Below are 22,472 nucleotides of genomic sequence, written 5' to 3'. Positions count from 1 at the left end.
CCAAAATACCTCGGGAAATGAATGCAAGCTTTTCCTCAAGAAAAGCCCCGTGACCTCTTTCAGGGAAAGTCTTGGCTGCTCCGATGGTGTTTGCACAGGACACAGACAAAGAGCATCTTCTTAAAAAGCAAAGCCAGTTGGCAGGAAATCAAACGCTGAATCAAGGCACCGGGAAGCAGCATCATGGGAGCGTGGTGGTGACCAAGGGCTGGAGCTGAGGCTCTTCCTCAGTTCAGGCTACAGAGGCAGTAAATACAGGGAGTTAAGCTGCACATCTTGTCCGTGCTGTGTATGCCACTGAACAAGGGCAGTGCAGGAGCTGGAGCAGTGAGGGTATGTGTCCTTAGAGCAGGGACAGGCAAGGAAGAGCAAAAGAGTTTTCAAGTTGGGTTTTTATAGGCCAAGTGGAAAATTGCATCAGTTTTGGGGTAAAAGAGTTTTTCTTATTCTTCTTTCTTTTTTTTTGCAATAGGTGCAGCCTTTCCCATTTACTCCTTTTATTCCACCCTTGAAAACTTGTTTCTAAGGAATCCCTTATTAAAGCTGAGCTTGGAAAGGGTAAAAGCAGGCTTGCTTGCACATGGATGTGTGTGTGCAGGTAGGCAGGACATCTTCTTTGCCTATCTGTACCTGTGCCTGGGCTTTCTGAGCATCCATCCTGCATCTGTCCAAGGCGTGTCAATATCTAGAGTGATATTTGTTATTCTGTGTCCCAATTGATTTCAGAACTGCAGTGAAAGACACAGATCCAAACCAAATAAGATTAAAGGCTTTGAAAGCTTAATAAACTAAGAAGAGCAAATCTAGCTGATAACATGGCCTTGATAGTGGGCTGTAAAGGACAGGGAGGTAAAGAACTGCAGGCAGCAGACTTGTTTGTTAGCATCCCTCTTCCTTAGCAGTATGGAGGCACAAGGGCAATGGGTTGAACTCTTCACCTTAGCAGCATGATAGGAGACAAAGATGAGGGGATAGAAAACACTTGAGGGGCCAGAATTCACACAAACACCCTAGTTGAATCCACTCAGAATGTCTTGCTGGGGACAACAGTGACACTGTCCTTCCAGAGCCATGGGAAACACAACTGGGATGGTTTGAACCCCCCAACAAGAAACTGTTCCACATCCACAAGACCTCACTTGGAGTATTTGAGACCTCTCTTGGAGTATTTGAGACCTCACTGGGAGTATTGTGTGCAGTTCTGGTGCCCTCAACATAAAAAGGACATGGAACTGTTGGAACAAGTCCAGAGGAGGCCACGAGGATGATCAGGGGCTGGAGCACCTCCTGTATGAAGATAGGCTGAGAAAGTTGGGGCTGTTCAGCCTGCAGAAGAGAAGGCTGCGTGGAGACCTCAGAGCAGCTTCCAGTATCTGAAGGGGCCTATAGGGATGCTGGGGAGGGACTCTTCATTAGGGACTGTAGTGACAGGACAAGGGGTAACGGGTTCAAACTGAAACAGGGGAAGTTTAGATTGGATCTAAGGAGGAAATTCTTTCCTGTGAGGGTGGTGAGGCACTGGAATGGGTTGCCCAGGGAGGTTGTGAATGCTCCATCCCTGGCAGTGTTCAAGACCAGGTTGGACAGAGCCTTGGGTGCTATGGTTTAGTGTGAGGTGTCCCTGCCCATGGCAGGGGGGTTGGAACTGGATGATCTTAAGGTCCTTTCCAACCCAAACTATTCTATGATTCTATGATTCAATTTTGAGATGTTTTTCTAAGACCATTTACCTATTCTGCAATGGGCTCCATCAGGCAACGCTCCCCCCCAGGTACAGCTTCCCCCTGTGGTGAAGTTTTAATGGTGTAAAGACGTTGAGCACGTCCTGCCATGTTGGCTTACAAAGCCTTTCCTTGCTCACTGTGAGCTAAGCGATACACTCTGTCAGCTGGAGAACATCATCTCTGCCTTTCTTATCTTTCCCAGCCATATAAGTGAATGATGGCCCAACAGAGAGCTTTGCCTTGTTCAGTTTGCCTGGCTAACAATTGTTTCACATGGTTCTTTGCTATTGTGGTTTCACTCAGATCAGCAGAAACGTGGTTTATTTCAAGAGAGGGAAGTCTGCCACAACTATTATGAGCTTAGTACCGCAACAAATCATTTCAAGAATGAAAGGTAAAAATGTTCTATGGGCTGGAGAAGCAAAAGGAGCAGAAGGAATCCTGGTTTTAATGAGAATAGTCATAAAGAAGAAAAATGCGTCCTCCCTGATGGAAAGGACCTGTCAGGTTTGGATGGGTTGAAACCTGTGCCACAATCTGTGAAATTTCTCTTTACAACCAATCTCTCTAGACTATAATAGGCTTTCTCAATGGAATGGTGTGAATCATCGTAAAGAATGCTACAGCACAGGGATTACTCTGCAGAGACTTTGCAGCAGCAGCAAGAGATGGCATTTCCCTGCTCAACAAGAGGGATCCAAGAGAGGTTCAGTACGAGGGTGCAGATGTATCAATACCCATCAGCAGGGCAAGCCCTGCCCCTGCCGTTTCTGAGCCAGACTGAAGGCATCAGAACTGAAGAGTACCACCACATTCTTCACATCCCAGCCCCAAACTGAGGAGGCTCTGGTGGCAAATATCCATTTGTGAGAGGAAAACACTTCTCACATACATGGATGCCCTGATTGTGGAATGGGAAAACACATGGCAGAAGGCATGGGTAGGAAGGATCTGTCTTTCTCCTTCTTTTCAGGGCCTAAAGGCCAGAAGCAAAGCTGAGCACAGACAACCACAGGGTGTTATCTCTGTGGAACACCCCCATTGTGTCCCCCCAGCTAACTGATGCTCGTGGTGCTGGCTTTTGGGCACAGACTCCTATGTTAACATAACACACAAAGCCAATTAGATGCCTGATGGGATGAAGCGGTCACAGCCAAGTGACCCATTGCCAGCCAGTCAGGAGGCAAAATGTCCAGATATCATTAAGGTATGTGCCTTAATCCCCTCCTGAGAGATTAAGCATTTAACCTATTACTGCTGTTTCTGATGAGATACAGCAGCTCTCCTGTGCTCAGGGGGGAGAGCAGTTCGGGTGGTGAAATGAGCAGTGCTTACCCCATTCCAGCCTCACATGTGGATGCGCAGCACATCTCACAGCATCCTCCAGCTGGTTCAAATGGCTCAGAGCAGGGCAGTGTGTGTTGCTTCAAAGGGAAAATTCCTTTGCAGAAGAGATGCGGTGACTGCCTCCGTTCCCTCCTTGCTCTCTCTGCCTCCCTTTGCCTGTGAAGATGGATGTCAGAGAGGGAAAGCTGTGTCCCACTGCCCTGATTGATCTCCCTTAGCCCAGGCTGCTATAGATGTCTTTGAAATACAGATTCTGGTTGAAATTCCAACGTGTTGTTGAGAATTGCAACACCTTCCTAGCCCAAAAGAGGATTGAAGGTGATTTCCCCACTGATTTAGGAAGAAGGAGGAATAATGGTCATTTAATAGATGTGACTTCCCTCATCATGTGGCTTGACTGGGACCTGCAACCACTCGCATCCATAAATGCTTTAGGCCATTACAGAAGATCCAGTGCTTGCTCCCTGGCTGCCCTTTAAAAGCCAAGCCAGCGAAAGATGTCCCACAGCTGATTGCACACAGCAGAGTGGGATCACCCATGGTTAATGTCTAATTAGTAGTTAAATTAATATTGACTATCGATGGTAAATGGTAATGATTTCTGTAGGTGAAAATAAATATGAAATGTCATAACGCAATCTCAGCGTAGGACTACTGCCCTGCTCATTGCAGGGGGTTGGAACTGGATGACCTTTAAAAGTCTCTTCCAACCCAAACTGTTCTGTGATTCTATGCTTCTCTGATAATTAAACACACTTTAAATCTTACCCTGGGAAAGAATTCCCCTGCTGTGCCTTAGCACTGGCTGGTCAATGAAGCTTGCTTGTCTGTACTGTGCTAGTGAAGACAAGCAAAAGGAGATCTCTGTGTGTAAGGCTGGGCACTGGGGAAAACCTACAGGAATGGTTTTGCCCCCTCTACTCCCTGTTCCACTTATAGACATGGTATTTAAAGGCCGTGGGGATGTAAAGGCTACAATGAAATTCCGTGTTTCCTATGCTGTTTCAGCTGTGTGTGTAACACAGCGGTTTAGATCCAGTGCCCAGGTGTTGCCTGATGCGCCGATGATGGCTACAGCTGAAACCCACATCTTTATGCAAATGGGATTTCAAAATCAGGGCCAGCACTTTAACAGCAATGGAGTTTTATTTCTAGAACATGGTATTAGGCTGGAATCGTGTTATTAGTGCTGGAGAACAAAACGGCCTGTCCTGGAAAACTGATGTGTGTGCAGAATTTCTTTACTGGATGGCAGCACTTTCTGTGGGGTGAAGGTGGAGGAGAAAGTTTCCTCCTTGCTCTGACTTTGATGGATGTATGCTGGAGAGCAGAAACATGAGAGGTGTCAGGAATGATGGAGCGATGCTGAAGGCTCTGACAAATGAGCTCTTGAAAGTCCTATTGCTGCTATTTCAGTGTTATCAACCCTCTGCTCACCTCTGCCCACTGCCAGGGCCACCTCCCCATTGCAAAGTGCACAGGACACTGGAACTAAGTTAGATGCCTTAGCATCCCTGTTGGAGGAGAGCGGATGAGTACAAAGTGGAAGGGGGGGACATGTACACGCATGTTCTGTCCTACTGACCTGGTTCATAGGCAGTAAATTGCTTTGGAATGGAGTGACATCTTCAGTTGCTGCAGTGATTTGCTCAGGAAGCTTGTCACAACCTTGAGAATAAACAGCATGAGTCCAGAAGCTGTAAATCTCCTTTTCCTTCTCCCTTCCAGCTTGCTGCATTAGAGAGGCAAGTGTTCGATTTCCTGGGATACCAGTGGGCCCCTATCCTAGCCAACTTCCTCCACATCATCATCGTTATCCTCGGCCTGTTTGGCACTATTCAATACAGACCTCGCTACATCGTGGTGGTAAGTAACGCCTGTTCTGTTCAGAGCCATTCACACAGCCTTCACTGATGGGATACAGCATGTGATGAGGAACTGAGTAAAGCCCTTGGGAAACCAGGCACGATCACTGCAAACAGCAGCAGGAGGTGCCTGGCTGTGCTCAGGAACACACTGTTCATTCACTGCGCTGCACTTCCACTGTAGTTACATCTAACATGGAAAATTATTAGTGGTACCAAAGTAACACCAAGACACTGCTAGATGCTGCACAAATGCATGGCAGGAGCTCTTCCATGCCCTCCAAATCGCCAGCCCTGCATCTGTAATCAGGCAAAGGACCATCTGATACAGGAAGCAAATAAAAGAGCAGGATTGCAGTGCTGGCTCAGGGCATCTAACAACCCCCAGCTAGATCGCATATAGGTAAACTAATTCCAGTGACTTCCTGATGTTTACTGCTTCTCTCTGTCCCCCCGCTTCCTTTTTAGTATGCCATCTGGACTGCGGTTTGGGTCACCTGGAACATCTTCATCATCTGTTTTTACTTAGAAGTGGGAGGGCTCTCAAAGGTGAGTAGATACGATGTGGATGAGTGGCCTGGGTTAGCATCAAGGGCAATGAAGTTTGGCTGTGAGGTAGTGGAGGGGTGGTGCATCTCCTCTGGATGCGGCCTCCGAGGTGATGTGATTCCCCTGTCTTAATTCTTCCTTCTTAAATCCAGAGGTATTTATGCATGGCTGTTGGCTAGGGGTGCTGTGTGTTAATCTGTGAAGCTCTTTGAAGACTGGCTAAGCCAGGTATTGCTGTCTGCTTAATGAGGGCTGAGCCAGAAATAATACAAATGGGAGGCAGACCCTAAATTAAGCAAGCAATGAATTACCCAGTGTTGCTGGAGCTTAGCAGACTCGGAGTGATTACAGGCTACAGGTTCATTTTGGAGCACTCTACATCTGGCCTAAATTCCAAGGTCATAAATCTAAGTTGTAGTCATAATTGGAACTGCACTATGGGTTTTTTTTTATCAGGCAGACAGCAAGTCATGAGTGACAGCATAAATCCTTTGCAGATAAGAAAATGTAACTTCCTAATTCCTCAATTAATCTCCATTTCCCCTCTCAATTATCCATGGGAAGTTTGAGGGAGTTCTTGCCCAAAACAGTGATTGCTGATGGTCTAAAAGCTCAGCCTGAGAGCATCTCGGTGGTGGCTGTGACCAGCTGAGAAAGAACTTTATGTAACTATTGAAACCCTCCCTTTTGCTTGATAGCCTGCTCTGGGAGCTCCTCTGACACCCATGGTTTGCTTCCAGCCAGCTGATCACTTGTGTTCCCTAACCCCAACCTACCCTACAACACATTGGTTGCTGTTCTGCCCTTCAAACAGCACAGCAAACCCCACTTTCTCTACTACAGAGGAGCTTCAACTCATAACCTTACTGTGTGCTGTGGCTTGTTTTAGCAAAGCCAGCACATCACAGAATCATTATTTAGCCTCACCGGATGACACTTGTGACTGGGGACCGTTTCGTGCAATAGAATTGGGCCGCAGTGTACATTGTTATTGTCTCAGTGGATTCCCCTCTAGAGCTGCAATGAGAAATTCATGCTGTTAGTTTGGTGGCAGCTGGCAAAGACAACAGAGCAGTTGTGTTTTACAGCCTGGCCTCTGTTCTACTGAGTTACTTTCATTTAGAAAGGCTGTCTTGTAGCATGATGCTGCTTTCTCTTCACCCCTTTAAATGAAGATATTTGGGTCTTTTTAATGGCAAAACAAAACCTGACTTCTACATGAGAACAAAAGATGCACCTGAAACAGGAATTCAGGTTTCTGTAGGACAGCTGGTGCTTTGCAAGCTGGGCTCAGGGGTAGCATTGCCACATCTCTGGGAACCTGATCCAAAGGCAGAGTCTTATTGATCTTGGTCTTGGGATCAGACCCCAGAAGGACGCTTGGGCTTGGATGAGCAAGTGTTGGGCAGGCTCTTGGAGGGAGCAAGGGCAGAGTAGTATGAGCCAGGGGGTTACGGCAGCAGTGCTGCAGAGGAGAGGAACCTCTGTGTGCCCTCGGGGGCCGTGGGATGAAGCTGTCCTTTGGCTCCTAATAGGAACTCAGAGTCAAAGCTTGTGATTAACCTGGCAGTCAGCAGGCAGATCGCACATGTTAGAAGAGCAGCTTTGGTGGAGTGAGGCTGGTGGAGCTGGTCAGGTAACACTAACTCATAAGCTGTTAGACTAGTGAATACGCTGGGGAGAGGGTTGGACAGGGCTGTATTCTCATGCTAGTCCCTTAAGGGGCTGATGGCTCTGAGGAAGGTCTTTGGTTGCTGTTTCCTCTGTGCTTCCTGGTGAGCCTATGGGGGAGTAGCATTCCCACCAGCCCTGCGCCCATCCCTGTGTACTCCTGACAAGGGCAGCCTGCTGGGGAGGTCTCCGTCAGCAGCCAGCTAATTCACAATGACAAATGCAGGCATGGCAGTGAGCTAGAAAGAATGGAGTTTGTTAACTTGGCTGGTGACAGCCCAGTGCAGCCGGGACAGGTCAGAACTCAGGCTGGGGGGGAGAAAGGATTCAAGTTAAAAACCACTTGTTATAACTATCACGAGTTACTGTAATCGAAAGGGAAAATGCTCTGTGAATCTCTGTGAATCCAGGCTGAGAAAGTTGGGGCTGTTCAGGCTGGAGAAGAGAAGGCTGCGTGGAGACCTCAGAGCAGCCTTCCAGTATCTGAAGGGGGCCTATAGGGATGCTGGGGAGGGACTCTTCATTAGGGACTGTAGTGACAGGACAAGGGGTAACGGGTTAAAACTTAAACAGGGGAAGTTTAGATTGGATGTACGGAGGAAATTTTTCCTGTTAGGGTGCTGAGGCACTGGAATGGGTTGCTCAGGGAGGTTGTGAATGCTCCGTCCCTGGCAATGTTCAAGGCCAGGCTGGATGAAGCCTTGGGTGCTATGGCTTAGTGTGAGGTGTCCCTGCCCATGGGTTGGAACTGGATGATCTTAAGGTCCTTTCCAAGCCTGACTATTCTATAATTCTCTGATTCTATGAATCTGCTCTCTACTTCCTGAAAGAGCTAAACTGACCTGATTTCTATCTTTCTATCCTATCACTTTTAGCTTGCAATCTTTTCCTAGTAGGGAGTATGAAGTTTGGCACAGCAGATCTTCATTAGGTGGCCAAAGACAAATGGATCAGCCTAAGTGTCTAAGCAAGCACCTCCCTGTTGCTGCAAGGGCCTCCCTAAGCACGTAGCCTATTGTCAGCTTTCCTGTGAGTGCTTTGCCAATGATCAGGCAAGAGCTACAGCAATCTGGATCTGAAGGGCTGCTGCTCAGCACTGGCAGAGGGATGGGGATGTGCCTCCAAATGGCTCTTGGCAGTGTTTCCTTGCTCTGCTCATGCTTCCGAGCACACTTGCAGTATGTGGGGGAAATGCAGGCTCTCTGGAAGTGCTGTACCACTGCTCCATGCTGGGGCTCACAGCTGAACTTCCACGTTGCTCCTCCCCTGCTCTGTTCCTGTTCCCTTTTTATCCATCTGGCCATTTGGTGAGCTGAATTGTCGGGAGCTCTCTCTGAAGTTTCTAGGCTGTGCTTGAAATAACACGTTAAGCTTCCCCTGTCTACTCGAGTGTGAAACAGTCCCCCCTGCACCCCCCAGCCTGAGTTCATTATTAAAATCCTACTGTTAAGACATATGAGCATCTGTCTGTCCAGCTGCCACGCGACTGCCTCCGCATCGTGGACTTGAGAAACGTTCCGAGAGGTTTGTGTTGTGTATTTCAATGTATTCCTTTGTCCTTTCCTTCTGGAATTATTCATCTTGGAATGGTGATTTGGATTTTTTGACCCTTCCTTTATATTCTCTCTTGCTTACACAGTGCTTTGATCTGAATCCAGAGCCATGGTGGTGGTCAAAATCCTCTCTTGAGATGGAAGCAGCCCTTATTAGTCAAGTGAGGGGTTGTTTGTATTCCAGAGGATATGGACGGGATCTTGGGATGACTTTGTACCTGGAGAAAGTACTCTGATAAATGCATGTGTAGTTACAACTGTCCCTCAACTCCATCTAAATTTAGGCACTGGAAGCCTGGGATTTGGCCTTTAAATGCCATGGCCTTGTCACTGAGCCTGCTGAGACAAAGGAATCACTGCTCTGTTGTCTCAGGCAGTACAGCTATTCAACACATGGCTGAAAGATAAACGTTTTCTTTCCTATTATGATAAGAAATGTTTCCAACTGAAAAGATTTCAGCTGATTTTGCTGTCAGGCTCTGGGGGCACCCATACAGGGTTCAGTTTGTTTCCAGAGCTCTTATAGTGCTGGCTTGCTTTATATAACTAAGGCAGTTCAGGGCGAGGTGGTTCAGAAGGCTGTTAACACCAAGAAACAAACCCATCTCTGATGGTGCCCCTTAGAAAATCATTTCAGAACAGCTTTCAGAGAGCTGTTTTAGCAAAGGAACACAACTGGCTCTGTGGGTGTCAGAGGTAGGTGTGAGTTTCCTCCTGGGACACAGTGGGATGAGGCTGGGAGTGGAAAATAGGCTCTGTAAAATGCAGGTATTCCAGTTTTAGTGCTGCTGTCTTCCTTCCCATGTTGCTGGCAAATGGATGGCAACCAGGTGCTACAGCAGTTCAGAGGGATATGTGATTTCAACATGCTCCCGAGAAGGAGCTCATAGCCCTCTTTGCTCATGTTTCTCTTCAGGCTGAAGGTTAAGGAGGAAGTGATAGCCCTGCAAATAGCCTGCCAAGAAACCAGAGGGAGCACAGCTACACAGGGATCACACTCTCCCAGCCGCAGGGCTTGCTCACTTCTGGGACTGATTAACATCTCCCAAGCCTCCGCCTGCTTTGGGGAGGATTTAGTGGGCTTGGGCTTCAAATGTGTTGCAGAAAGGTGTTGGGAAACTGCTGTTCCCTGAACTTCCTTCCAACGGGTTCTTTTCTCCTGATCTCAGTGTGTCTATTCCATAGTTTCAGTTTTCAACCATCTCCAACAAAGGAAGCTGGCAAACCATAGGAGATATCTGGGCATTGTTTTCCCAGTCTCCCAGCAAACACTGAGGAGGAACTGGAGGTCCATGAAGTGATCTCCCTGAATGCTCTTTTATTGTAACCCATCAGCACAGGTATCCCCTGAGGACATCCAGCCAGGAATGGCATTGCTTGCCTTGTTGAGACACTTCCATCCATGTGCCTGCAGTCTTCCAGCCACATGCTTGTTCAGGACAGTGTCTCTGTGGGCCTGAGGGCATCCACAACGCAGTGTGCAATCAGTGTTCATTTTACATCTGTGAGATGGATGGCTCATGGGTGTGAATCCAAATGTGCTCAGTTTTTCCATTCTATTCTGAAGTATATATATATATATACAAAGTTTGTGCAGAGCTGGAGCATGATTGTAGGTAAAAAGCCATAAGTGCTGGTTGGGACCTACTGTTCCTCCACTTGTCCACCTCCAGCCCAGCACTTGCTTTGCTTTTCCAGGCTTAACTCCCAAGCAAGTTCAGCTCCTGCAGCAAAGATAACCCAGAGCCAATTCCATAAAGACTGGCAAAAGGGAAGTTCAGGAAGGAAAACAGCCTGTTTCTTACTTTGCCAAATACACATGGATGCCTCTGTGAGGAGTCGAGAAGGCACCGAAGGGTTTCTGTGCATAAGTGAAGCAGAAGGTTTGGGAAGGCACCATCTGTGAGCTGGGAGAGGGAAGCCCTGGGGACTGAGGTTAAGAGTAGATGCTGCAGTGACCTGTGGAACAGCTTGCTTTCTGTGCTAATTGGGGGAAGCCCCAGGCAAAGAGACAGGAATTGAGTCTCCCATAACCCAATTGGCTTGTGAGAGGGAGAAGAACACAGCAGACTGGGGAGCTGGCTGGCTCCAGGAGGAAAAGCTTTTGCTGGGGAAGATCCATGTGTCTCAGAACATGCAGACTTGGGAGAGAAAGAATGAGCTCTGCAGAAAAGATGGCATTTGGTGGGTATGTGAGAGGTCTGTGGGCCAGGGAAGAGCGATGCCAGCAGAGGGGGCAAGCCAAAGGCTCCTCTGCCAAAACCGGGAGAAGGTGGAAGGGGAAGCTGTCTCCAGAAATGAAGCTGGTGCAGCACCTTGCACTGTGTGCATTGTCCTGTAGCTGCTAAGCTAATAATGATCCCCTTTAAAATGCACACAGCTCCCTTTAAACTCCCAACTGCTAACAGAGTTCTCACTATTGTCTTTGCTAATTCAGGCTGCCTTTGCACTGGTGCCGCACTTCATCTCTGTGCCCTCCTCCGTGTAAAGCACATCCCATCTGCTGTGCTGATTGTGTCAGGAGTTTGGCAGCTGCCTTCTCACTTAATTGTCCACATTGCTTAGCATGTGCTTCCTGCAGCAGATCTGAATCACAGCTCTGCAAAGTGGTTTGGAGTAGCTGTGGTGGAGCAGAGGCACCTACACAATGTGCATAAGGAGGGGCAGTTGGTTGCTAGTCACAGGTTTTCTGCCCTTGTAACTCAAGCTTGTCCCTGGATACCAACGTGGACTGAGCAGAGTGCATCTGCAGGACTACCTGGAGAGGTTCCCTGTGCTGGCTGCAGAGCCAAGTCCTCTGCAGGGGGTAATTTGGAGCAGGAGCCTGGATCAGATGCTCTGAATCTGTTTCTCCCTCTTGATTCTACTGGGAGCTGCCACATGAGGTTTCTTTCCCATGTTAGGAAGTGTGAATACCCCAGGTTCTGACTGCTGCTGGGCTGGGAGATGCTTCTTACCACCCCTGGCAGTGTTCAAGGCCAGGCTGGATGGGGCTTGGAGCAATGGTTAGAGAGGGTGTGTATATCCAGTACCAATTTGTACTCTGTAAAGACACATAGAATTTTATAACCTATCCTTCAGAATCAACCTTCCAACCCCTGGCTTTGCTTTGTGGACAAAAGGGGTCCTTGATTCCACATCAAAGTGACCCAAGAGAACTACTGAGGCACCCAGCTCTTAGCACTCCTCTGTGAAGTGGTGCAGCCGAGCTGTTCAGCCTGTTTGTCTTTTACTGTCTGCAGGGAGGGCTCTGCCGTGTCCTGTAAGCTCACAAAAGCTCTCCCAGGTATTCCAGCCAGTCCTGCTCTTTTCTCAGGTGTGAGGAAAGTGTTGTCATTTTCCAATGACCTGCTTGCAAGCCAAACTCCTGTGGCATTTCACTGTGTAACCCCCGTGTTGGCATGGTTTAACTTATTCAACTGGCAGAGATGAGAAGAGCAACACAAAGAGCCTCTCCCTGGGTAGGGATGATAAGGAACAGCTGGGGAAATGGTTACAAGAAGCTGCAATCATCACCTTGAGGTCTGCCCTGCTGGGTAATGTGACCTGAGGCTGACTGTGTAAGATCAACAGGAGATGCAGAAGCACCATATGTGACAAGTGTGAAAGGAAACTGGACAGAAATGGTACAGGAACTTGTTAGATGTGCTAAAAGCTAAGAACAGAGGAAGATCTGTTGGGTTTTGAAACTCATTTTGGGGTTATTAAGTTCATGTTCTTGAGTTCAGTGTTGAACCTGTGCTGGGAAGAGCATACCCACTGCACATGAGTCTGTGACAAGACACTTAATGCTGCCTTCTTGACCTTTTTCTTCCAGATTTAAACTACCATACCCAAAACTTGCAGGTGTAGGATCACTAGCAAAGTGGTTCCAGTGATTTAATATGACCTCATCTGACAGCATGTCCGATGCTCTTGTAGTAAATGGAGATCTCTTTGCAACTCTTCTCTTCAGGACAGTGAACTATTGACATTCAACATTTCCCGGCACCAGTCATGGTGGAGTGAAAATGGTCCTGGCTGCGTAAAGAAGGAGGCTTCAATGTCTGGCATCAAAGGGCTGGATGGCCATTCCTACATCTCTGTGATAGGCTGTGCCTTGGAGTACCGCTACATCGAGGTGATGCACAGCTCCTTCCAGATCCTGATTGCGGTGAGTACATCACTGAGAGCACTGCTGGGTACCACTTGTGCAGGAGATGCTGTCTGGCTGGGGGTATTTTTATCCAGGCACAGAGGCTGGCCCATATTTTCCACCCCATTTTGTATCATCTGATTGCAAACCCCTCTGTAAATGTTCTTTTTGTTTGTTCTCCTGTTCTCTCTTATGAACAATATTGCTGGAAAGAACTGGAAATGGATACCAGCAACCTAACACCTGAAGTAATGCACCGCATGCAACCTTACAGTAACAAATCACTCTGTATCCCTGCTGTGTGCGAGTTCATGTTTTGAGGACAGAGACCCTTCTGAAGAAGGATTTCTCTTACTCCACGTGATGAGTGGCAGAGCACATACATGCACATTTGCTGTGAAGAAATAAAAAGGAGAAGTTCCTTGTCTACAGAGAATGAAAGAAACTCTAAGGCAGCAGAAAGCAGTGCATTTTCTGCTGACACCTCAGATAGATGCACTAAATGTTTTCATCAACTTCCTTCATCAGTCTTCCAGAGGGTTTCTTAAGTGCTCTGCAGTAATTCAATGTCCTTAACGTTCACTGTTCAGTAAGTGCTTCTCACTTGTCTGTGAAATTAACTGAAACAGAATGGCCATTGTCCCCCTTCCTGGGTGCTCCTGCATTCTGTAGCTGCATTAGAGTCAGCAGCCCGTGTCCTCCTAATCTGCTTTGGTTTGTTACTTTGTGGTGAATGACTTTAAGTACAAACGGACGTGGACTGGTGAAACGTTCACATTTGAGCTTTGGCTTAAAAAGGAAGGGTGACTTGCACTGATGAAATGCTGAAGGATAACAAATAGAGGAATTCCAAGCTTCTGGAGTGCCAAGTACTTCTTTGCACGTTTTTAGTACAGCTTTCCACTGTCTTGATCCTGTGTTTCCTATTAGCTGGAGTGATCTGTGACCCAGTGAACTGCAGGGAGAGGGGGAAGACTGCAACCCCTTTCTTGCCATGTCACACACGAGGCAGACAGAGAAGCTCCTGTTTCCTGAGTTGGACAGGCTCCCTGGCATGTGTGCTGGCTGTTAATGTTTGGATAGTTCTCCTGCAGGGAAAATGATCTGCACTAAACTGTCAAGAGCCACTTCGATGCATGTGTATGAGAAAGGCGCTTTTTACAAAGGCCTGTAGTGACAGGACCAAGGGGGAATGGCTTTAACATGCCAGAGGGGAGATTGAGGTAGGCAGAAGCTCTTCCCTGTGAGGGTGCTGAGGTGCTGGCACAGGGTGCCCAGAGAAGCTGTGGTTGCCCCATCCCTGGCAGTGTTCAAGGCCAGGCTGGACACAGGGGCTTGGAGCAAGCTGCTCCAGTGGAAGGGGTCCCTGCCCGTGGCAGGGGTTGGAGCTGGATGAGCTTTAAGGTCTCTTCCAACCCAAACCACTGTGATTCTATCTAGAATAATAGAGCCTGTTGTCTTGTCTAGAGGTCAAGACTTTGAAAGTGCAGAAGTATGTCACTGTTAGCATTCTTCTGAACTACCTGAGCGCAATGGCAGAGCCCTTGTGCCCTAGGCTAGCGGTTCAGACAGCAAATGGTCCTGAGTTTGTTTAGAACAAACCTCTGTTTTATGGCAGGTTACTAACTAAAGCACACGGCCCTGAGCTACGTGCTCACACTGATATATAGAAGCATCTCTGGGAATGTTTTCTCCTTTGCTTCTTCCCAAAGGCACATGACAATATTCTTTGTGCATCTGCAAAACAACACAAAGGGCCAGATGGGGAGACAGAGGAGGGAGCTATAAGATAAAACAGGATCTAGGTAAATATTTTCTCTCTCCTTCTAAGACTTAAGTTCCAAGTGGATTTTTGAATCCCAAAACAAGGGAATAAGACTAAAATACTTGTATGCAAGAAAGCCAGATGGGCTGAGCTGTGCTGAGTGAACTCAATTTCTACCTGCAGGAAACATATTGAAACCCCAGGTCTGCAACTCCTGCTGGCTCTGAAATGCTCAGAACAGCAGGAGTTAGTGGGAGAAATAGAGCTTTTCCTCCCTGCTTTGCTGAGGTAAGGAGCAGACAAACCTCCCTGCCTTCTCACTCAGACCTTGCCTGGGAAGAAGTCAGCCAGTTCTCTCCCTTTTTAGTCTCTGAGGGTCAAACTCTTTGATCCCTGCCAGTATCTCTTTCAGTTCTCTTTATCCCACGTTAAGGCAGATTTCATTACAGGCTGCTGTCCTCCCCGGAGCGCCTGGCGGGTGCTGTGCTGCAGACAGGCAGGGACACCAGATCGATAGTACAGAAACCACAACCACCAACCTGAAGGCTCAAGGGATGCAGAAAGGGACATGACCTACTTCCCTCCTTGTCTGCCATGCATTTGAGACTGGAATAGTCAGTTCTCTGTTAAGAAGGGCAAGGGACAGGCAAAATGGTGCTTTATGTAGTTTTAGTTTGCTTTGCCTCATGGTTTTAGGGGTCGTTGGTTGGTGTATGTGTGTGGTGGGGGGGTGTTATTTTATTCCAGATATGGCAGTGTGAAATGCATGCTCTTTATGCAGTGCCCAGCTGTGGACATTGTGGTTGTTTTCTGGGATGCCAGTTCCTTGAGGCTTTTGAGGAACTGGAGTGTGCCATATTGTGTACTTGGGGTAGGCTCACTGAATTCCATCCTGCATGCCAGAGGAGAAGGAAAGCAAACCTGAACCCATATGGTGAGCGCAGCATTGGCTGTCATCCTGACTCCTGCTGACTGTAGTATCCTGCTCCTGGGCATACATTTGAAGATACATAAGGTCTCCGTCTGCTTTTGCTCAGAGCTTGTCTGTACTCCTTGCAGGCAAAAGCAACCCCTTTAATCTGGAATGTGATCAAACTTGGGCATATCAGTCACCGTGTATGATACAAGTAGCTGCAGGGCCAAGGATGAAAATCTCTCTCCGTGCTTTAGCACAGAGATTGTTGGAGGAAAAAGCTTATTGTAACAACATCTTATAGTCTATACTGGTACAGAAATGTCACTGTAAAACTAATCCTCCCAACCCAATTAGGAAATGCAACAGCAGCTACTCTGTCAAGAGAAGAAATCTGCTTTGTTTTTAGCCCAGCAAGGATTCATCCTGCAGCTCCCTGACTTGCCAGCCAGCTGGGAGAGGAGTGATTTCTAGCTCTGCAATACCTGGCATAGCTCTGGGCTGTCCATATGGTAGTTCTGGGAGTGGGGAGGGTTGGGCATTTCCTGAGGCTCTATTGAATGGGATGGAAATTGGAAATGTCTTTCCAACAGAGAGAACTCATTGCCTGCCTGTCTGCTGTTTTCACTCAGACTGACAGGTTGGAAGGTTCCCAGGGAGGCGGCAGCACAAGCCTTGACAGCAGATGTTATGTGAGAAGCAATGTGCAAGTGATGCTTTGCTGTTGGCAGAGGCTAGATTTTCAGTGGTGGTAATTGCATCCGAAGAGTAAAGAAGGTCAAGGAATCAAAGGATTCTGATTGCCTCTTTTTAGCTATCTGGTCACAGGAGCTCTCTCATAAGCTGGCTTTTTGCTTTCTTGCAGCAGAGATCTCTTCATTTTCCCCCTCTCACAGTGATCAGAGCACACACACTTCATTAGCACTGAGTAGAAGTGAAACCTAGAATATACCTGCCCTGAAGGAGGAGACTCTGCACATATTCTCTGTGGTGGAAAAACCACTGGCAGAGAGAAAGATCACAGAATCTTCGCTAGGACAGATGCAGACTAAAACTGAGATCTTACACGAGCAGCAGCACCTCCTGCTAAGCTTTGCCTTCCCATCCTTCGTGTACTATGCATGCTTGCAGCCAGTTGGTCCCTTTCTGTAGATCCTGCTGTAATTCAGTCTTTCTGGCTCCAGCACTTCAGTGATGCTGCTCTATAAACACTTTTCAACTCGCTATTAAGAAGTTAACTTCAGATGACTGAGGGACACAGGGATTTATAGACTTATTTCCTCATTCCCTTTGAGCACACTTGTCTCTTCCTGTCTTTCCTGCTGTTTATTCGCCTGCAGAATGCTTGGGACATCCCAGCTTTGTCCTTTATTGTTCATGTGTGTTCTCAGGCTGTCTGAGAGACTGACTGAACACACCTGCCTACAACATGTGTTCCTAATAAAACCCTAAATCGGATACTTCTGCAGCCTGGAGGAAGCTGGTACTGAACATGCAGAACAAGTAAAGAAACAGCAGCACAGGCTAAATCCCAAGAACATTCTTTGGGGAATTAGAGCAATAGCTTAGTGTCATTTTACATCACTGACGTTTTCCCTCCTCTTCCACCTCCCCTACAGAGCTTTGCAAAATCTAAGAGTTATTGCTATTTCCCTGGGAGAGCAGAGCTTAAAACCTTCTTTCATACAGAAATCAGCAACCAAGTGGCACTTTGAGCAGGAGTGAAGTGACTGCTAAATTCTTGGCCTCTGAAGCTTTCAGTTCTACCTTAATAACTGCTAAACCTGGTGATGTTGGGGGCTTGATACATCTTCATCAAGGATGCAGTCAGAAGGGAGCTGCTGGTGCCTCTTGGAGCCTGCCCATCCCGCATTCTAGCAACTCTTCCAGTGAAAATGAGTGGACAACAGGAGCAGCATTTCTCCTCTGCAGCTCTATTCATAACTCATGCAGAAGATGAGACCTGGGGAGTGCCAGGAGTTCATTTCATCCCTGAGGTCGTAGGTTTAGTTATGATTTAGGTCAGCCCCTATAACAATGCAATTCATGTTTATGTTGTACGCCTCCTCCCTCTTTGCCACTGAAATTCTCCTATTCTGGCCAGGTCACAAGAGCACCAAAACTTCTTTGAAAAAGAAGTGCTATTAAATAAACAAGTTTGTATTGATGAAGCAAATGTGAAAAAGGAATGGATTAGAAAGAGAAATAAAAAAGAACATTTTGGGTGCCCGTTATAGAGTATAATAACAGTCAATGGATTTAGGGCTAACACTTTGCATGGCTGTTAAGCCAAAGTTCCTACTCTGAGGCATGATGGAAAACCTGGGCAAAGAGAAAACCTTCCTGGATTTCCCTTGGAATCGGGGCACATCTTCAAGGCAGAAGCAATGGGGAGCAGGCTCGGGGGCTGTGTCAGCACCATGGCCAGATCTGCCCAACCCTCCCAGCCTGCCACAACTGCAGGGAATGGGAACTCTTCCCGGGATTTCTGTCAGCCAGGCACAAGCGATGGCAGAGAAGAGAAAGCTCTCATTGTTCTGATGGGTTTTCTTGGTTTTTTTTTTAATCTGAGCAATGATTCTACCCAAGGCCAGGTTGGAAGCAGGGGCTTGGAGCAAGCTGCTCTAGTGGAAGGTGTCCCTGCACTTGGCAGAGGGTTGGAACTGGATGAGCTTTAAGGTCCCTTCAACCCAAACCATTCTATGATTATACTCAGTGGCCATTGCAGGTGGCCTTCTGGTTGGCATCACACCCAGAAGGACTTATCTTTACATGCTGACTGCTGTACCTCATAGGAACTCAGCATGAAGCAGCCCTGGTTTCATGAATGCACAGCAGGGAAATGAGTGGGCCCATAGAGCCACCTCTCCTCCACTGAGGATGTGATTCCATGAGGCTCACCCAAAAGGAAAGGCAAGTGCCAGCTTGGTTTCCACATGACTATAGAAAGCAGTAAAGGAAATACAAGGTTTAGTGATGCTACGAAACCATTTCATTTCCTCCCAACAAGGTGTGTGTTGCCAGGGAGAGCTGGAGAACTCACAAATGCCTTTATAACTCCCCAGCACAAATCTCATTATCTGCCTTTTGCTTTCTGGTGTGATGTATTTTTACTGTCATACTAAAAATGAATGGACTCTACTTTTCAAGCCCCACCATGCATCATTCTGTCTTCCCTCGGAGTGAGTCACTGCATGTTACATTCTAACTCTTGTTCAGAAGAACTGAGCTCACAGTGGAAAACAATTAAGTCTCACAATAACTTCCCTAATGCAGTTACTGTCAACCGAGATCTCGCTAAGTGGGGTGCTATGTAAAGATGTGAAATGAAGGATGGAGAGGATATTTGATTAACAGGAAGAAGGAGAAGCAAAAGAAATCCCTGCTGGATCTAGAATGCTTAACTCCCATAGTACCACAAGTTTGTTTCTCTATTCAGGCTGAGTAACAACTTGCTACTGAAATGGAATGAGGCAGTTTGGATGCTTCAGAGCTTCTACAAAACTACCAGTTAAGGACAGACCCAGCAGGCTACTTTAAATTGCTTTTTTTAAATGTTCACTCTAGTTTTCTGCTCTAAAGACTGCTCTGAGCAAGGGGTTGACATGAGGGCCACACCATGGCTGTTATTAGAGGCACCCTGTTGTTTTACTGCTCCTACCCTGTTTCTAGCTGCTTCCCAGGAGGTTGCAATGTACTGCTAACCTACGCAATCTATGACTTAAGACCACTGCTATCGTTTTGCCTGGTTCTCACTGTGCTTTGGCCCATTTACTTTGCAGGCCCAATGCTTGATTAGTCCATGCAGAAGTGTTTATTCTCCAAAATAGAACCTTAGAAACTGGAAACCTAGAGTAAGACTGGGATTTCTTTCCAATGAAGTTTTGATTTCTAAGCCTAAGTTACTACAGACTTCAGTGTCTCTGAACACTGCTGCCATACATCACCATTTTTATGATTAACTACATTTCTATCTTAGCGTGCATACCCCTTGTAGCAAGAATACAGAGCTGAGGAGTGCTTGTCCCTGGACCTTGGCTAATAAAACCTACCCCTGTATGTGTCTGTCCTGTACGTAAGCATCTATCTAACATGTTACACAAGATTTTGTCCTGTATCCCCATCACCTCTTACAGAGAGTAAACTTAGTTTCAGTGTCAGCAAAGCCAGCCCATATTCTTGGCCAATCCTTCCAGCCACAACAGGCTGCTCCTCTGAAGGTGAGGGCGGCTCTTGCAGCATGCAGTGTGCTCCCAGCAGTGTCCTCCCTTAAGCCTACACCTGCCTTAGAGCAAACAGGACTTGGCTCCACCATTAAAGTAATGCTGCTAAGCTAAGGGCGAATATTGGCTGTTGAAGTCTTGCCCAGTGGGTTTTGACTGGCCTCAAAAGACTGAAATGATTTCTTCTCTCTCTTTTCCAGCTGGTGGGCTTTGTCTACGCCTGTTACGTTGTTAGTGTTTTCACAGAAGAAGAAGACAGCTGTAAGTATTCCCCACCAGATCCCTTGGCAAAGGTTTTATTCAATTCTATCTCTCTCAGATGTTTGTCTCTGAGGACTGAGTTGCCACCAGACTTCTTTCCATCTCTGCATCTACGTGATATGGCACTACCTATCTTTCAAGGATTAACTGGTTTTACCATGAGATTTTTTCTCTCCATGTCATGGGTTAGATGCTGCAATTGTCCTCCACTTTCAGCACCAAAAAAGCTTAGTTTTGGCTTCTTATTCAGGCTCAGCTTTAGAGAAACTGGGCAGCTTCTGTTCTCAAACTTATATAGTTTAAGAATAGTGCCACTATTACTGTTGAAATTAAGAGTACCTACAACAAAGAATACAGCTTCAGTAGGCACCTGCTGAGTATCATATGCCACAAGCTGCAGATGAAGCAGAGCATGAGATTTCTTGCCAAGGACCAAGCTGACCACTTAATTTCAAAGCAGAGGAAGTCCTGTATTTGAATTAGAAGGAGGAGGAAGGAGCTGACTCCGCTGGGCTGGGTGTACGCACCTCTTAAGTGTCTCACATTCACTATGACGTGTCAGAGAAGAGCAAAGAGAGGAATCACTTGGGTCTATGCAGACATCCATAACCTGGTCCTGGATTCCCTTGCCCTTCTAAAACTCCCTTTGAGACCAATAATTTCAGAAACAAAAGAATGGATGCATAGGGTTCAAACAAACATGAAGTCTGGTTTTCTTTAGCAATGTGGTGGGTCTAGGCCAGTTTACCCCAGGTAAGGATCTGATCCAAAGGCTTTCAATCCAAGTATAACTTCTTGAAGACATTCATTAAGTTTGTGCAAACAGCTTTGGTGTTTTAAAGAGCAGCTGGCATGGATGTTAGCTGAAAAACAAGAGCTTTGGGCTGAATGTCTGAAAGTATGTGAAGAAATGTTGATTTCAGAGGGGCGAGATGAGCTGCATTGCTTATCTGACTGGTCCTCAGGTTTTTCTCTTCCTGAATTCATTCTGCTGGCTCTATGTATCATTTCTTTAGAGCTTGGCAGTGCACTTAGCAAAGGTGTTACATTGCAAGTAGTATTTTTTAAATTGCTCTATAGCTGTTCTATTAGCTAACATATATTAGCTCAAAGAGTTCTGAGCCCCTCTTGAATAGCAATAACATGACAGAGCTCATTCTTCCAGTAGGGCTCTGTTAGGAGAGGCAGCCTCATGGAAGGAAGCAGTATCTAGAAACACAGAAGCTGTTCCTTTCAGGATGCTTATTTCTTCCCCCCACTAACAAATTCCTTTTCCCTCCCAGCTTCCTAGCTTGGAGTTAAAATGCCAGCTTGAATAATTAACAATGACAAAGCATCAATATTTCACACTCACAGTGGTGGATCCTTCCAGTGACCCGAATAAATTTGAGCTGGGTTTTAATTTTCTCTTCCATTTGTGGTTTCCTTTAAACATCACTTTGCTGTGCAGCAGGCAGGAATTCTAAGTGCTGAGACACATTCATCAGGAAGCTCAGGCTAACGTGATTCTCATAAGAAAACACAGCAATCGGGATCTCTTCATGCTGAACTGCGGGCAAGAATTCGTTAGGTGTGCTAATGCACTGTAATATATTGCAGCAATGAACCCCAGTTAAGATCTTTTGGAAGTGACTTGGATTTTGAGTGCTTCCGTAGTTGAGTGCTCAGATGACAGGAGTTTCGTTTGTTTAAGGTATTAGCCCGTTACTGAAAACGGCAGTTCTTTAAGGTTCCCTCATTCAGACATCCCACAACAGAGGTAATACAGTTAATACATAGTTAATAACTGGGGTTTTATAACTGGACACTCTCTTGGTTTTAAAATACTCAAATGTTTTCAAAGTGGCTGAGAAAAGGTGACAAGTCTCACTGGAACTACTGGGGAATTATCCCCCCAGTTAGCTTAAAAGCTGTACAGATTTCCCCCATTAAGAAGAAGTTCTTTACTGTGAGGGTGGTGAGGCACTGGAATGGGTTGCCCAGGGAAGCTGTGAATGCTCCATCCCTGGTGTTGTTCAAGGCCAGGTTGGAGAGAGCCTTGGGAGCTATGGCTTAGTGTGAGGTGTCCCTGCCCGTGGCAGGGGGATTGGAACTGGAGGATCTTAAGGTCCTTTCCAACCCTGACTATTCTATGATTCTATGGTTAACTGCCAGTTGTCCCAAAATCACAGCATCAGCATCCAGCTGTCCATCAAGAAGGCATTTATGAGAATATGCTGTTCTTGGGCTTCTAAATATGTTTCAAGGGTTGGGTTTGGTTTTTCATTTTCTATATGTATAGTAATTATTTTTTTCTATTGTTTGGTCACTGAAAAATACCCAAACTCTTCAGCTGGAATTTGAAAACACAGTGCCACCTGCAGGAAAGAAACCCCAACAGGCATTTATGTAGTTAATGTGACTCCAGTTATTTTTAAATGGCACTGGGACGGGATGGCCTTCACACTCCCAAACAAAATGCACTAA

At 46.7% G+C, this 22,472-nt stretch overlaps 2 protein-coding genes across 5 annotated transcripts in view; one reads left to right on the top strand and one right to left on the bottom strand.

The window, feature by feature from the left end:
• Positions 1-22,472, bottom strand: part of ARFGAP1 (ADP ribosylation factor GTPase activating protein 1) — a 282,268-nt gene that overhangs the window by 48,010 nt on the left and 211,786 nt on the right. The window lies entirely within an intron of this gene.
• The window catches only part of NKAIN4 (sodium/potassium transporting ATPase interacting 4), a 47,712-nt gene that overhangs the window by 18,334 nt on the left and 6,906 nt on the right, over positions 1-22,472 (top strand). For all 4 annotated transcript variants that reach the window (XR_008971157.1, XR_008971158.1, XM_057400901.1 and 1 more), the window contains exons 2-5: positions 4,800-4,937; positions 5,405-5,485; positions 12,665-12,862; positions 19,946-20,006. Coding sequence is in view for 2 of the 4 variants with exons in the window: in XM_057400901.1 (XP_057256884.1) it covers positions 4,800-4,937; positions 5,405-5,485; positions 12,665-12,862; positions 19,946-20,006 (478 nt within the window). In the remaining 2 variants the exon portion in view is untranslated. The remainder of the gene's footprint in view (positions 1-4,799; positions 4,938-5,404; positions 5,486-12,664; positions 12,863-19,945; positions 20,007-22,472) is intronic.

The sequence above is a fragment of the Pezoporus wallicus genome, unplaced genomic scaffold (genome assembly GCF_028554395.1).
Source record: "Pezoporus wallicus isolate ANWC-B61680 ecotype Strahan unplaced genomic scaffold, APGP_CSIRO_Pwel_v1 contig_11133, whole genome shotgun sequence".
Classification (NCBI taxonomy): Eukaryota; Metazoa; Chordata; class Aves; order Psittaciformes; family Psittacidae; genus Pezoporus; species Pezoporus wallicus.
This window is presented reverse-complemented; position numbering and strand designations above follow the sequence as displayed.